At 45.8% G+C, this 13,764-nt stretch overlaps 1 protein-coding gene across 1 annotated transcript in view; it reads left to right on the top strand.

Annotated features, from left to right (window-relative positions):
- Positions 1-13,242, top strand: part of NFX1 (nuclear transcription factor, X-box binding 1) — a 290,477-nt gene extending 277,235 nt beyond the window's left edge. The window contains exons 22-24 of the mRNA XM_063922914.1: positions 5,874-6,019; positions 6,403-6,507; positions 12,978-13,242. Of these exons, the coding sequence (XP_063778984.1) occupies positions 5,874-6,019; positions 6,403-6,507; positions 12,978-13,053 (327 nt within the window). The 3' untranslated portion in view covers positions 13,054-13,242. The remainder of the gene's footprint in view (positions 1-5,873; positions 6,020-6,402; positions 6,508-12,977) is intronic.
- The last annotated feature ends 522 nt before the right edge of the window (positions 13,243-13,764 follow it).

The following is a 13,764-nucleotide window of genomic DNA, read 5'->3' as shown; positions in this document are numbered from 1 at the left end:
TGCAAGTTATATCATGTCTTCTTCTGAGGGTAACGGTTCTGGGGCTGAACCCTTGCCAGTGTTGCTGAAGCCACAGATCCCCATGAGGAGAATATAGCAGCTGTGTGCTCTGGTTCTGGGGGCTCCTTGCCCCCCAGTGGAACTGTGGCAACGGGGGTACGTAATGACCCACCGTGGGCCGCTTTTTCCACGCTTCTACATACGCTAGTTAATAAACTAACACCCCCTATGGGGGTACAACCGTATGTGGTCCCCGCAGCTAACCCGCTGTGGGCGGACGATTTATCTGCCCAATTGAAGAAGTTGAACCAGTCCCTGACTACTAAAAAGTCTGACCATCGCTCGCCTAAGTCCAAGGGGTCCTCTAAGCGAGCGCTTGTCTCCTCACAATCCACTGCTGTCACTGACAACTCGTCTGATGAAGACGGCACTTACACTGACCCCACAGGTTCTGACTCAGATACGGCTGATGGGGAGGGTGGTTCACATGTGGATGTTCCTGATCTTTTGGAGGCTATTAAGTTATTTTTACAGATTACGGATGATCCCGAGCCATCCGTTCCTCCTAAGAAACCAGATAGGTTCAAGCGTCAGAAGGTGATTAAACAAGTTTTACCTCACTCTGACCACCTAGTGGATATACGTCAGGAACCCTGGGAAAACCCGGGTACGAAGTTTGTGCCTCAAAAGAAGATGCTGTCTCGCTATCCCCTCGCACCAGAGCTGTCTAAGAATTGGGAAACCCCTCCTCCAGTAGACTCGCATGTGGCTAGGATGGTGGTTTCCTCAGCTCTACCTGTCACTACCGTCACGTCTCTAAAGGAGCCTACGGATAAACGTGTGGAGGGTTGTCTGAAAGCGATTTACACCCTCACGGGTGCTGCACAAAGGCCCACTATTGCAGCTACATGGGCGGCAGAGGCTATTGAAGCATGGGCCTTGGAGTTAGAAGCTGAAATCTCTTCTGACCATGCTAGACAATGCTTGTCATATATTGTCACAGCTTCTCGCTATATTAAAGAGGCGGCTTCTGATGCGGTATCCTAGCAGCCAAGGCTCTACTACGTCAGTCCTGGCTCGCCGGATATTGTGGCTGAGATCCTGGTCTGTGGATCTGGACTCTAGAAAAACCCTGGAGGTACTCCCTTTCAAGGGAGATATTCTGTTTGGGGAGGACTTGAATAAGATAGTGGCTGACTTAGCTACTGCCAAAACTGCCTGTCTGCCAAGTACCGCTCCTTCTGTGTCAAAGTCTAAAGGTACTTCCTTTCGCCCCTTTCGTCCTTCAGGTAAAGCAAAAGGTCAGGCGTACAACAAGCAGGCCCGCACTTCCAAACCTAGTAAGCTAAAGCCCAAAAGAGCCTGGGCGACCCGTCAGCCAGCTTCCAAGGCCGATTAGCCTGCCGCATGACGGGGCGGGCCTCCACCTGGGGGATCCCAGGGTGGGGGGCCGGCTTCTAGGGTATATCCAGGAATGGTTGAAGACCACTTCAGATGCCTTCGTACGAGAAGTCGTCACTTGAGGTTACGCCATAGCCTTTAAAAACTGACCCCCTCATCGATTTTGCTAGACAGATGTCCCGTTGGACCAGACAAAGGCAAACACTCTGCATTCGGTGGTACAGACCCTCCTGGATACAGGAGTCGTAGTACAGGTGCCTCTTGCGCAGAGGGGCCGGGGGTACTATTCTCCGCTGTTTCTAGTCCCGAAACCGAATGGGCCCTCCCGGCCCATTCTCAACCTCAAGGCATTGAACAGGTTTGTGAAGGTTTCCAAGTTCCGTATGGAACCCCTTCGCTCTATAGTTCAGGCCTTGGAACCTGGGGACTACATGGTCTCCCTGGACATACAGGATGCTTACCTGCATATTCCTATAGCAGCGTCACATCAGCAATACCTGAGGTTTGCTTTTGGCAACCTCCATTACCAGTTTCGGGCGTTACCTTTTGGTTTAACAACGGCTCCGCGAGTCTTCACCAAAGTTATGGCGGTGATGACGGTGGTACTCCGCCGCCAAGGGGTCAGTATACTGCCGTATCTGGACGACTTGTTAATCCTGGCAAATTCCCCAGAACTTCTCCTACGTCATCTACATATGACGGTCCGGTTTCTACATGCCCACGGGTGGCTCATCAACTGGAAGAAATCCTCCCTGATCCCTGCTCAGAGCATGGTGCATCTGGGAGCGCTATTGGACACTCACAACCAGAGGTTGTTCTTGTGTCAGGAGAAAGTCCTGAAGCTTCAGGACAGGATTCGTTGCTTCCTTTCTCGTCCGCAAGTGTCGATTCATTCGGCGACGCAGGTGCTGGGCCTCATGGTATCAGCATTCGACACGGTGGAGTATGCTCAATTCCATTCTCGCCCCCTCCAGAGGCTGATTCTAGCCAAGTGGGACGGCCTGCATCACCGGATCAGGTCTCAAATGATCTCATTGACTCCGGAGGTCCGTCTGTCGCTGCTCTGGTGGCTCCAGGATCAACAATTGTGCAGGGGCCATCCCTTCTGGATATCCAACTGGGTCCTGTTGACGACAGATGCCAGTCTCAGAGGTTGGGGCGCGGTGCTGGAGCAACACTCCCTTCAGGGTCGGTGGACCAAGGAGGAGTCCCTCCTCTCAATCAACATTCTGGAATTGCGGGCGGTCTTTAATGCATTGAACCTAGCCCAGCATTTAATTCAGAACCGTCCTGTTCAAGTGCAGTCGGACAAGGACCACAGTGGCTTACATAAATCATCAAGGCGGCACTCGAAGCCGTCTGGCAATGAAGGAAGTCTCACGGATTCTACATTGGGCGGAACGCCATCTACCGGCCATATCGGCAATCTTCATTCCGGGAGTCCTGAATTGGGAAGCGGACTTTCTCAGTCGTCAGGACGTACATGCCGGCGAGTGGGGCCTCCATCCAGAAGTGTTTCAACTCCTAGTGGAAAAGTGAGGTCTTCCAGACGTAGATCTGATGGCGTCTCGACACAATCACAAGGTTCCGGTCTTCGGAGCAAGGACAAGGGATCCTCAAGCAGCATTCGTGGATGCGCTGGTGGTGCCGTGGAGGTTTCGGCTGCCGTACGTGTTCCCTCCGGTGTCACTCCTGCCCAGGGTAATTCGGAAGTTCAAGCAAGAAAAAGGAATTCTGCTTCTCATAGCTCCAGCGTGGCCCAGACGGCACTGGTTCTCAGACCTGCAAGGCCTATCGTCGGAGCATCCAATTCTACTTCCACAACGCCCAGACCTCCTCGTTCAGGGCCCCTGTGTCTACTAGGACCTAGCCCGGCTGTCTTTGACGGCGTGGCTCTTGAAGCTTCCATCTTAAGGGCTAAAGGGTTTTCAGAGGCGGTCATTCAAACTATGTGTCGGGCCCGGAAACCGGCTTCTGCTCGGATTTACTATAGGGTCTGGCATTCTTACTTTGTTTGGTGCGCATCTAACGATTATGACGCTTCCAAGTTTAGTATAGCCAAGTTGTTGGCTTTTCTTCAGCAGGGCCTGGACCCTCAAGGTTCATATTTCTGCCTTGTCTGTGTGGTTTCAGAGAAAAATTGCGACCTTACCTAATGTGCATACCTTTACTCAGGGTGTGTTGCGTATCCCACCTCCGTATGTCCCGCCTGTGGCTCCTTGGGACTTGTCGGTGGTTTTGGAGGCGTTACAAGAGTCTCCGTTTGAACCTCTTGGTTCAGCTGATCTTAAGTGGCTTTCCCTTAAGGTGGTGTTTCTGCTGGCTATTGCTTCAGCTAGAAGAGTGTCTGATTTGGGTGCCTTGTCCTGTAGTTCCCCATATCTGATATTTCACCATGACCGGGCGGTTCTGAGGACTCGTCCCGGATATTTACCTAAGGTGATCTCCTCGTTCCACCTTAACCAGGAGATTGTAGTTCCGGCACTTGTTTCTCCTGATCTGACTCCCAAAGAGCGGTCTTTGGATGTGGTACGGGCTCTACGTATCTATGTGAAGAGAACTGTTTCCATTAGGAAATCTGATTTTCTCTCTGTACTGTTTGGATTTCACAAACGGGGCTGGCCTGCTCACAAGCAGACTTTGGCCAGATGGATTAGAATGGTGATTGCACATGCTTATGTGAGGGCTGGTCGGTCGGCTCCTGCTTACATTACGGCCCATTCTACTCTGTCTGTTGGACCTTCTTGGGCGGCCCGCCGTGGTGCGACCCTTGAACAATTGTGCAAGGCGGCTACGTGGTCCTCCGTGAACACGTTCATAAGGTTCTATGCCTTCGATACTGCCGCTTCCCAGGAAACTTCCTTTTGACGCCAGGTTCTTGTGCCTGCTACAGTGCATCCCCTCCCATAAGGAACTGCTTTAGGACATCCCCAATGTCTATCCTTGTGGAGCCCAGTGTACCCCGCTGCAGAAAACAAGATTTATGGTAAGAACTTACCTTTGTTAAATCTCTTTCTGCGAGGTACACTGGGCTCCACAAGGTGCCCACTTTGACGCACTTAGCTTCTTTGGGTTGGTATGGCATTAGCCGCTGACATTTCTCTTGTCGTGAGAGTGTGGTGTATGTGGCTACTAACCGTTGTCGTCTCTTTTTCTGCTACTGCATTGGGCTGGTTAACTAAAAACTGAGCTGCTGTGCAGGGAGGCGGGGTTATAGAGGAGGCGGCGCTGTGCATTCTGGGAACAGTCAAAGCTTTGAGCCTGTTGGTGCCTCGGATCAAGATCCTCCTCTACACCCCAATGTCTATCCTTGTGGAGCCCAGTGTACCTCGCAGAAAGAGATTTAACAATTGTAAGTTCTTACCATAAATCTCATTTTTACACGCGTGGCATTCTCTTCCCATACTGCATGATGGCGCGTCGCCCTTCTGTGGAGAGGTGCTAGATACCTGCAGGAGAACTTTGCTCACTCTATAGTAACACTGTGCAGTTGCTATGCTATGCGTTACAGTCACGCGGTTGTACCATGTGTGTAGAATGGACACATTTATTTTAGGTCATTATATACTACTACTGCTTGTTACAGACACTTGTGTGCACCCATTTGTGTCAGGGTGTTCTCTTTATGAAATACTGAACCTGACCTAGTTATGCTCCTTTTTATATCTCAAATCTTCCTCATTAAACTAGAGAAAAGGGCAGTTTTTATTTAGGTTCTGTAAGTGCTCTTGACCTCCGTTGCAATGCTTTTCTTGCTGGTAAGTTGACAGAAGCTAGGAAGCTCTCCAGTTGTCTCGCTCTACCTGGAAGGTTCTGACTACTAATGGAAACATAGGGGTAGATTTACTAAATCGTCTAAAATAGACTGGTGATGGTGTTGCCAATAGCAACCAATCAGGTTCTGTTTATCATTTTCTAGGATGCAAAAGATAAAGGATAGCTAGAATCGGGTTGCTATGGGCAATACTTTAGAAGGTTTAGTAAATCTACCCCATGGTCTGACAGTTCTTTGAGCAGCATAATTGAGCCAACTAGCTGGTATTTACCTATTAGTGGTTTTGTCCCAAACCAATAAAATGTATTTTAAATTAAGTTTTCATCCCAACATCTGTTTTTCCTTTCCTGAATTTGTCTCTGACTGCACTGTAATTTGATGGCTGCTTGTACTGTACATCGATGCAGAGTATGCGTTCCCTTCTCAATTTTCCATATCCACTTTCCCCATTCAGAAGGCAGATAGCTCCCTCCACTGGTATGCAGGGACCATATATAGCTAGGGATAAAATGGGTAGAGTTTACAAGTTACAAGCTATGCTGATGCACCCATATAAAAAGGGGGTGTTTAATGAATATTCTGTGTCAGGCAGAGAATTTTTTTACCTTTAGTTAGAAATATTCTGTTTTTTGTGTAAACGTTCAGCAGTACTTGTGATTGAACTAACAATACTTAAAAATTGCTAAATATTTTTCAGGGAAAGCAAACCAAAAAAAGCCACTGTTTTCCACCAATGAACAGAGACCATCGGAAGATGATCCATGATCTGGCAGAGGTGTATGGGGTTGAGAGCGTGAGCTATGACAGTGAGCCCAAGCGCAATGTTGTAATCACTGCTGTAAAGTAAGTTTTTACATTGATAAAGTTGATAGTGCTGTGGGAACTATAATGATTTTGTTTTAGTTAGATTAACTTATTGTAACAAATTTACCAATGTTTTGGGCAAAAAGTCCTTTTGCTTGAAGGTAAGACTACATTTGACTTGAACACCAAGCATGCAGGTCGGAGTTCTGTTTGTCCATCTACACATTAACAAGCAGAGGTCAGGATACAGCCACGATGGCTCCATTAGTGTGGTCAACCAATTTAAGACCCTGTCTTTAAAGTATTGTTATGTTTTCACAGTATGTAACGACATTACTAGTGGATTGTGATTAAATGGTGTTTGCATTAGCATATGTTATTGAGAAATTGATTAAAGCCATTTGTACAACAATCTTTTCCAGAGGCAAGTCGATGTGCCCAAATATTTCCCTCTTGACTGTAATTGAAAGGGAGATGCAGACACGACCACCTCCTCCAATTGCCCACTACAGACATCACACTGAGAGGTAAGAGGCGGTATCAGGTTTCAAGTATTATAATGATCCCCACAGAAGTAGTAGTAGAAAAAAAAGAACAAAAAAAAAATGAAATAGAAACTAGCCATACATAGGCTGGAGTGGTCTTCAGTTTGCCGACTATCAGGATCCCGGCGCACAGTATACCGGCGCTGGGATCTCTACAGCTGGCATACCGACACTTTTTCTCCCTCTTGGGGGTCCACGACCCCCCTGGAGGAAGAATAGACAGCGTGGAGAGCCCACAAGGGGCTCATTTGCGCTTGCCCAGCTGTCGGTATGCTGGCCGCCGGGAGCCCGGCCGCCGGCATACCCTACTACACCCCATAGGCTGACCTGGCCTTGTATCCTAACTGCTTAGCAGTGATCTCTGTCAGATTTGACAGTGTGTGTGTGTGTGTGTGTGTGTGTGTGTGTGTGTGTGTATATATATATATATATATATATATATATATATATATATATATATATAATTTTCATTGCTAACTATTAAATATCCGGCTGTTCATAATTAGCGCATTGTTATAAATAGCAAAATATTACAAGCTGATATTGTCCGTGCTACACAGATGGTTAATTGACTTTCTTTTCGGACAAGTGCAGTTAGCTGCCAATTAGGTTTAAAATGTCCTAATTATATTTTAATATTTTAGCATTTATGTTGTTTTCTTGAGAATATACCTGTACTAGAACTGCTATTATAAAACCATAAATCCCTATATAGGGAAAAACCCTCAGTTTACAAAGTGATAATGTTTTGGTATTATTTAATAATATGCTATCCGTTACAGTAACATATATTCCACTTCAAATCAACACAGGCTTCAAACTGACCGTTTCAGATTGTGATGAAATTTGGTATAATAAATGCTGCCATGGGTGTAATGAAAACCCCCTAAATCTTACAAACTACTGAAGCGCTGGTTTCTGACCTCCCTTATTAACTGCTTCTGGCGCGCTACTACTTTTAAGAGTGCAGCTGGGTCTTTAACTGTGTGCAGGAATCTGTACCTTCTCTATGCAGCACGTGGATGCCGCTTAGTGCTGCAAGTTGGAGTGTGGATTGGGGGCAGTAACAGCTATTCCGGTCCTGACGCTGATCGTAGAGTTCTGGTGCTCGTCTCTGATTAATCCTTGCCCCTAATTTCTCTAACAAGGGATTTTACTCTAGCCTGTTCGTGGTACCGACCGTAGAGATGAGCGGGTTCGGTTTTACTTGGTTCTCAAAACGTCATCTTATTGGCTCACGGATGTCTCGTGTTTTGGATAGCCAATAAGTTGCTGTTTTGAGAACAGCGTAAAACCCGAACCCACTCATCTCTTACTGGACGGTTCGGTGCGGCCGATCTTGAACCTCAAATCTCTGAACCCGTATCTGCGTGTGTTCAGGTTCAAGATGGAATCTCTAAGAGCAGTGGTTTCTGGCCTGGAAGAAGGGGAATTCCTGGTTTCCCTGTATATCAAGGATGCATACCTGCACATCCCAATATGGACACCTCATCAGGCTTATCTCAGATTTGCAGTACAGGACCGTCACTTCCAGTTTCGGGCCTTGCCTTTTGGCCTCTCCACGGCACAGAGGGTGTTCACAAAAGTAATGGTGGAAATTATGCTACAACTCCGCATGATGAGAGTGAACATCGCTCCTTACTTGGACGATCTCCTCATAAAGGCGGTGTCCAGAGAGTGACTGTTGCAAAGCATCCACCTGACTATGCATCTTCTTACGGACCACGGGTGGATCCTTAATCTGCAAATATCACACCTGGAACCGTCGCAGTGACTTCAGTTTTTGGGGATGATACTGGACACTGTATCTCAGAAAGTGTTTCTCCCTATGGACAAATCCTTGACAATTCAGGCTATGGTCCGCTCCATGATCAAGCCTCACAAGATCTTGGTGCACCTCTGCATCCGCCTACTAGACAAGATGGTGGCCTCCAACGAGGCCATTCAGTACGGAAGGTTTCATGCCCATCCGTTCCAACTGGAACTGCTGGACAAGTGGACGGTGTCACACCTACACATGAACCAGAGGATAGCTCTTTTGCCAAAAGCAAGGATTTCCCTGTTATGGTGGTTGCAGATTCCTCACCTAGTGGAAGGTCGACAGTTCAGAATCCAGTCTTTGATTCTGTTGGCAACGGTTGTGAGCCTCCACAGTTGGGGTGCTGTGACCCAGGGCGCTCAGTTCTAAGGAAGGTGGTCGCGTCAGGAGGCTTCTCTTCTGATAAACATTCTGGAACTCAAGGCAATTTACAATGCCCTTCTACAGGCTTCCTCACTCTAACATCAGGCCATATAGGTCCAGTCGGACAACGCCACGGCGGTGGTGTACATTAACCGTCAGAGACGAACATAAAGCAGGGCTGCAATTCAAGAGGTGTCACGGATACTCCTCTGGGCGGAAACCAACGCAAAGGCTATGTCGGACAAATTAATTCCAGGAGTGGACAACAGGAAAGCAGACTTCCTCAGCAGACACAATCTACATCTGGGGGATTGGGGCCTTCACCCCCAAGTGTTTCAACAGCTGGTTCAAAGGTGGGTCTGCCCGCTGATAGACATGATTGCTTGTTTTCTTGGTTGGGTCTGCTGTTGCTGTCTTTGTTCCTGTTTTGGTTAGCGTTGCTATCTTTTGTTACTATTGTGTGTTGTTCATTGACTCACCGCTGTTCTTATCTGTTTTCCTTCTCTCAAAGTATGTCCGTCTCCTCGGGCACAGTGTTCCTAGACTGAGTCTGCAGGAGGGGCATAGACAGGAGGAGCCAGCACACACTGAAGATTTTTATATTGCCAAGGATCCAATCTATACCCCATGGTACTGATACCATCCCAGCATCCCCTACGGACTACGAGAAAAGGAATTACCTGTAGGTATTAAATTCCTATTTATCATAAAATTCTGGGACGTGAAACGGAGTTGCTGTCTGACCACTCATGCCCCGATTGACAAGCTCCGCCCCCAACACTATTTGTCGGGCTCTGATAGCAGCTGGACTTGTACTCTCTGAGCAGACTGGGGGACCGCTACTAATTCTGTAGCAGATAAGCAGTTCTCTAGGATTATCACCTTTTTGTGTAAATGTGTCCAAGTCAGTAATGTAACCTCTGGAGAGTCCTGTTCCAAACAGTTTTTTGCCACTCCTCTCCCTCAAGATTGCTGCAGAAAAAACACTCTAATACAGGCAGTCTCTTCTCTTTCCACCTCCGGGATAATTATCCGTGTCCCTGTTGCAGGAGCACTTTCATTTGACATTGGACATGCTCCAGACTTTCGGATGGATAGTGAACTTTCCCAAATCCAAACTTGTTCCATCTCAAAGAATGGTGTTTTTGGGTTTCCTTTTCGACACCCAGTGTCAGTTTTTCCCCCACAGAAGATGGTTCAAGATCTCCAGTCCAGTGTGAGAATTATTCTACAGTTGTCACAAGTCTCGATTCTCAGGGCCATGCAGTTGCTGAGAAAGGTGGTGGCGACCTACGAGACTGTTCCATTCTCCATGTTTCATGCAAGACCTCTTCAAAACCAGCTGCTCAGTCGTTGGTCAAAATCAGATCCTCAACTAGACAGGCAGATGTTCAGGCTATCTGTACAGACTCGTCAGTCGCTCCAGTGGTGGCTTCAGGGGCTCTCAGTTGTCAAGTTGAAACTGGGTAATTGTCACCACGGATGCCAGCTTAACAAGCTGGGGTGCGGAGGTTCTGAACATGGATCTGCAGGGTCTTTGGTCCACTCAGAAATCTTGGATTCCAGAAATCTCTGTAGTTCATATTTCGGCTGTGGACAACTGGGAGGTGGATTTCCTAAGCTGCCACACAGTTCATCCAGGAGAATGGAAACTGCACCAGGAGGTTTTTGTGGAGCTAGTGTCCAGGTGGGGATTACCAGATATCTGTCTTATGGTTTCACGTCTCAACAAGAAGCTACCACTATATGGCTCTTGGTCTCGGGATCCTGAGGCAATTCTGGTGGATGCCATGACAGCTCTTAGGTAGTTCCGTCTAGGGTATCTCTTTTCGCCCCTTGCATTGCTTTCACGGGTCCTACAGCGAATTCAGTGAAAAGTTCAGCCAGTCATACTCATTGCCCCATATTGGCCTTGCCATCATTGGCACACCATACTTGAGAACATGTTAGCCGACAATCCATACGGTCGTTCTCTGTGCCCAGACATTCTTCATCAAGTTCCTTGTATTTACCTCGTTTTGCTTCTGTTGGCTTGACGGCTTGGTTCTTGAAACCAAGATCCTGAGAGCTAAAGGGTTTTCTCAGTCTCTTGTTGACACCATGATCCAGGCCCACAAACCAGGTACTTCCCAGATTTACCATTGTGTGTGGAAGTATGTATATCCTGATGTGAGTGTCATAAACTTCCAGCAGAAGTTTTTTGGTTGACTCGCCTTTTGTCCTTTCTCTAGGACTAAGGGGGTAATTCAGAGTTGATCGTAGCAGCAAATTTGTTAGCGGTTGGGCAAAACCATGTGCACTGCAGGTGTGGCAGATGTAACATTTGCAGAGAGAGTTAGATTTGGGTGGGTTATTTTGTTTCTGTGCAGGGTAAATAATGGCTGCTTTATTTTTACACTGCAATTTAGATTTCAGTTTGAACACACCCCACCCAAATGTAACTCTCTGCACATGTTATATCTAACCCCCCTGCAGTGCACATGGTTTTATCCATCTGCTAACAAATTTTGCTGCTACGATCAGGTCTGAATTAGGCCCTAAGGGCCTCCATCTTTCTTCACTTAAAGGGCAGGATTCAGCCCTGTCAGTCCTTTTCCAAAGGAAGTTAGTTACCATTTCCGTAAGTCCAGACTTTCATTAAGGGTGTTTTTCGTATCCAGCCTCCTTATGTTATGCCGGTTCATCCTTGGAACTTAAATTTGGTATTGGACGCATTACAGAAGGCTCCTATTGAACCACTTGAATCAGTAGAGTTGTGATACCTCACTTTAAAGGTTGTTTTTCCTTTGGCCATCTCATCGACCAGAAGACTATTTGAACTGGCTGCTCTCTCTGGTAAGCAACCGTTTCTTGTTTTTTATTCAGACCTGGTGGTTCTACACTCAAAACCTTCCTTTCTTACGAACGTTGTATCTGCATTTCATATAAACCAGGACATTGGTTCCAAGAATTTCAGCACTCTTTGGTATCTGCTGAGGGTTCATCCCTGGCCGTTTTGGATGTTGCCCGTGCTGTTACGCATTTATCTCGACCGTACTACTTCTTTGGGGTGTACGGATTCTTTATTGGTGTTTGATGCACCAAAACTAGGCTAGCCAGCGTCCAAGGATTCCATCACTAGATGAGTCACTTTTGCAATCCGTCATGATTATTTGTCTTCAAAGGTTTCCATTCCAACTTCTATTTGGGCCCACTCATCTCATGTCTTGGCCTGTGCGACATGGCACGTCTGTGGAGCAGTTGTGAAGACAAGCAACCTGGTCATCCATACACAGTTTCACAAAATTCTACCACTTCCATACGTTTGAAGCGTGTGACAACATTGTAGACTGTCACTGTGTTGTGTTTCTAACAGTCTGAAATAACAACATGTAGCTAAGATGCTCAGTTTTGTTTATCCATTGTAATACACCACAAATTGGAGAATTGTAGCTTTAGCACTGGTCCAATGATGGTTCTAGGCCTCACCCTGCATGACAAATAGTAGTTCTCAGCAAAATCAAAATCTGAAATGGAAATACTAAAAACAAATGAAGCCTTCTGCCGTTTCCAACCCACCTAAATTCTGTTATCAATTGTAACTGCGATCTTGAAATAGCCTAGGTGCTGTTACAAGTAAAATTCGGAACACAGAACGCTGTTACAGTAATTGAATGTGATGTTATCAATACATAACAATACCAAAATAATAGGTTAGAAATAAAGGTTAACGTTTTCAGTGTTTGTCATGCTTTTTTGAAATTCTACATATAACACCATCACATTTTTTTTAATTAAAGTAGGACTCTACCTCCCTAGATTAAATATTTTATAGATGGCAAATTTAGCGTTTTGTTTTTTTTCTTTAGTTGTTTTCTTACTTCAGAAAATAAAATAACCAGAGGTTGCCAGTTGCATATTGCCATATGTCACTAAGTTGACTAAATAAGTAAAATGAGCTGCTAAATACTGTACATAAGGAATTTTGTACAGTATCGGCCCGGCGGACCAACATATCGGGACTTGGCTACACATTGAGCGATGTTAAAGAAGGATGGATGGTTCCGTCCTTCATTAGCATACATGTTGTTGCTAGCGTTATCGTCAAATTTGACGTGCAGCACATCAAGCTGTTATACGACAATGTGACCGATACGTCAGTCTGATATGCCGGATAGTACAATATATATCGCTCAGTGTGTACCCAGCTTTAGAGTATATATAAGCAGCTGTGAAAAAAAGAATTACACTTTACGCTTCTTCATGTTTGTCTTGAATATTGTTATTTCAGAAATGGAGGAAGCAGTGGCGCACAGAAAGCACTGTGGGATGAGCCTGTAATAGACTACTTTGATGTGCAAGACTAGTACGATATCTTCAGTACATGAAAATGATATAAGAGGAGTTTGTAAACCTGCTTCAGCGGCTTCAAAGCGATGAAATCTTCACATCAAGCTTAGGTGGCCACTGCCATGTCACACAATCCTAGAACACTGTTATTGGCACACAACAACTTGGCCTTTGATCCAAAATAAAGTATCATAATAATAAATGCATACCATCCTTCTCATGAATTAGCTGCACTAGCCATTCCAACAATGCAATATGTAGAATCTTGGAGACTGATTAAACATCATTTTTTGTTTTAACAACTTATATAGAGAACAAGAAAGTATTGTAGGCTTGCTGAAAATAGGTTACAGTTTAATTTTGTTTCTAGGTCCAACTGAAGCTGGTCAGTACGCACCAACTACTTAACTCCCTTTTAAATTGCTGCAGAATTCACCTCTTTACCTCACGAAAAAAACTGTAGATTATACATAAACCTTTATATAGAATTGCAACATCACTTATGGTAATGGTTTTCATAGGGATGTTGTCTCAAACACAATCATGCCATTTTGTTTTGTTTTTTTCTGCAAATGACTTAAGAATAGCACAGAGGCCTCAAAAGTTTCTATTTTTATTATGGGAGAATGTAAAGGGCAGCGGGGAGATCACACTGTTCTGGATGAATGGTCGTGCTTGCAGTGTGTAAGTTATTAAGCTGCTTCCAGTACTGTTTCTTGGGATTATGG

This window comes from Pseudophryne corroboree, chromosome 5 (assembly GCF_028390025.1).
Source record: "Pseudophryne corroboree isolate aPseCor3 chromosome 5, aPseCor3.hap2, whole genome shotgun sequence".
Taxonomy (NCBI): Eukaryota; Metazoa; Chordata; class Amphibia; order Anura; family Myobatrachidae; genus Pseudophryne; species Pseudophryne corroboree.
Note: the sequence above shows the minus strand (reverse complement) of the source record. Positions and strands in the feature narration are given on the sequence as shown.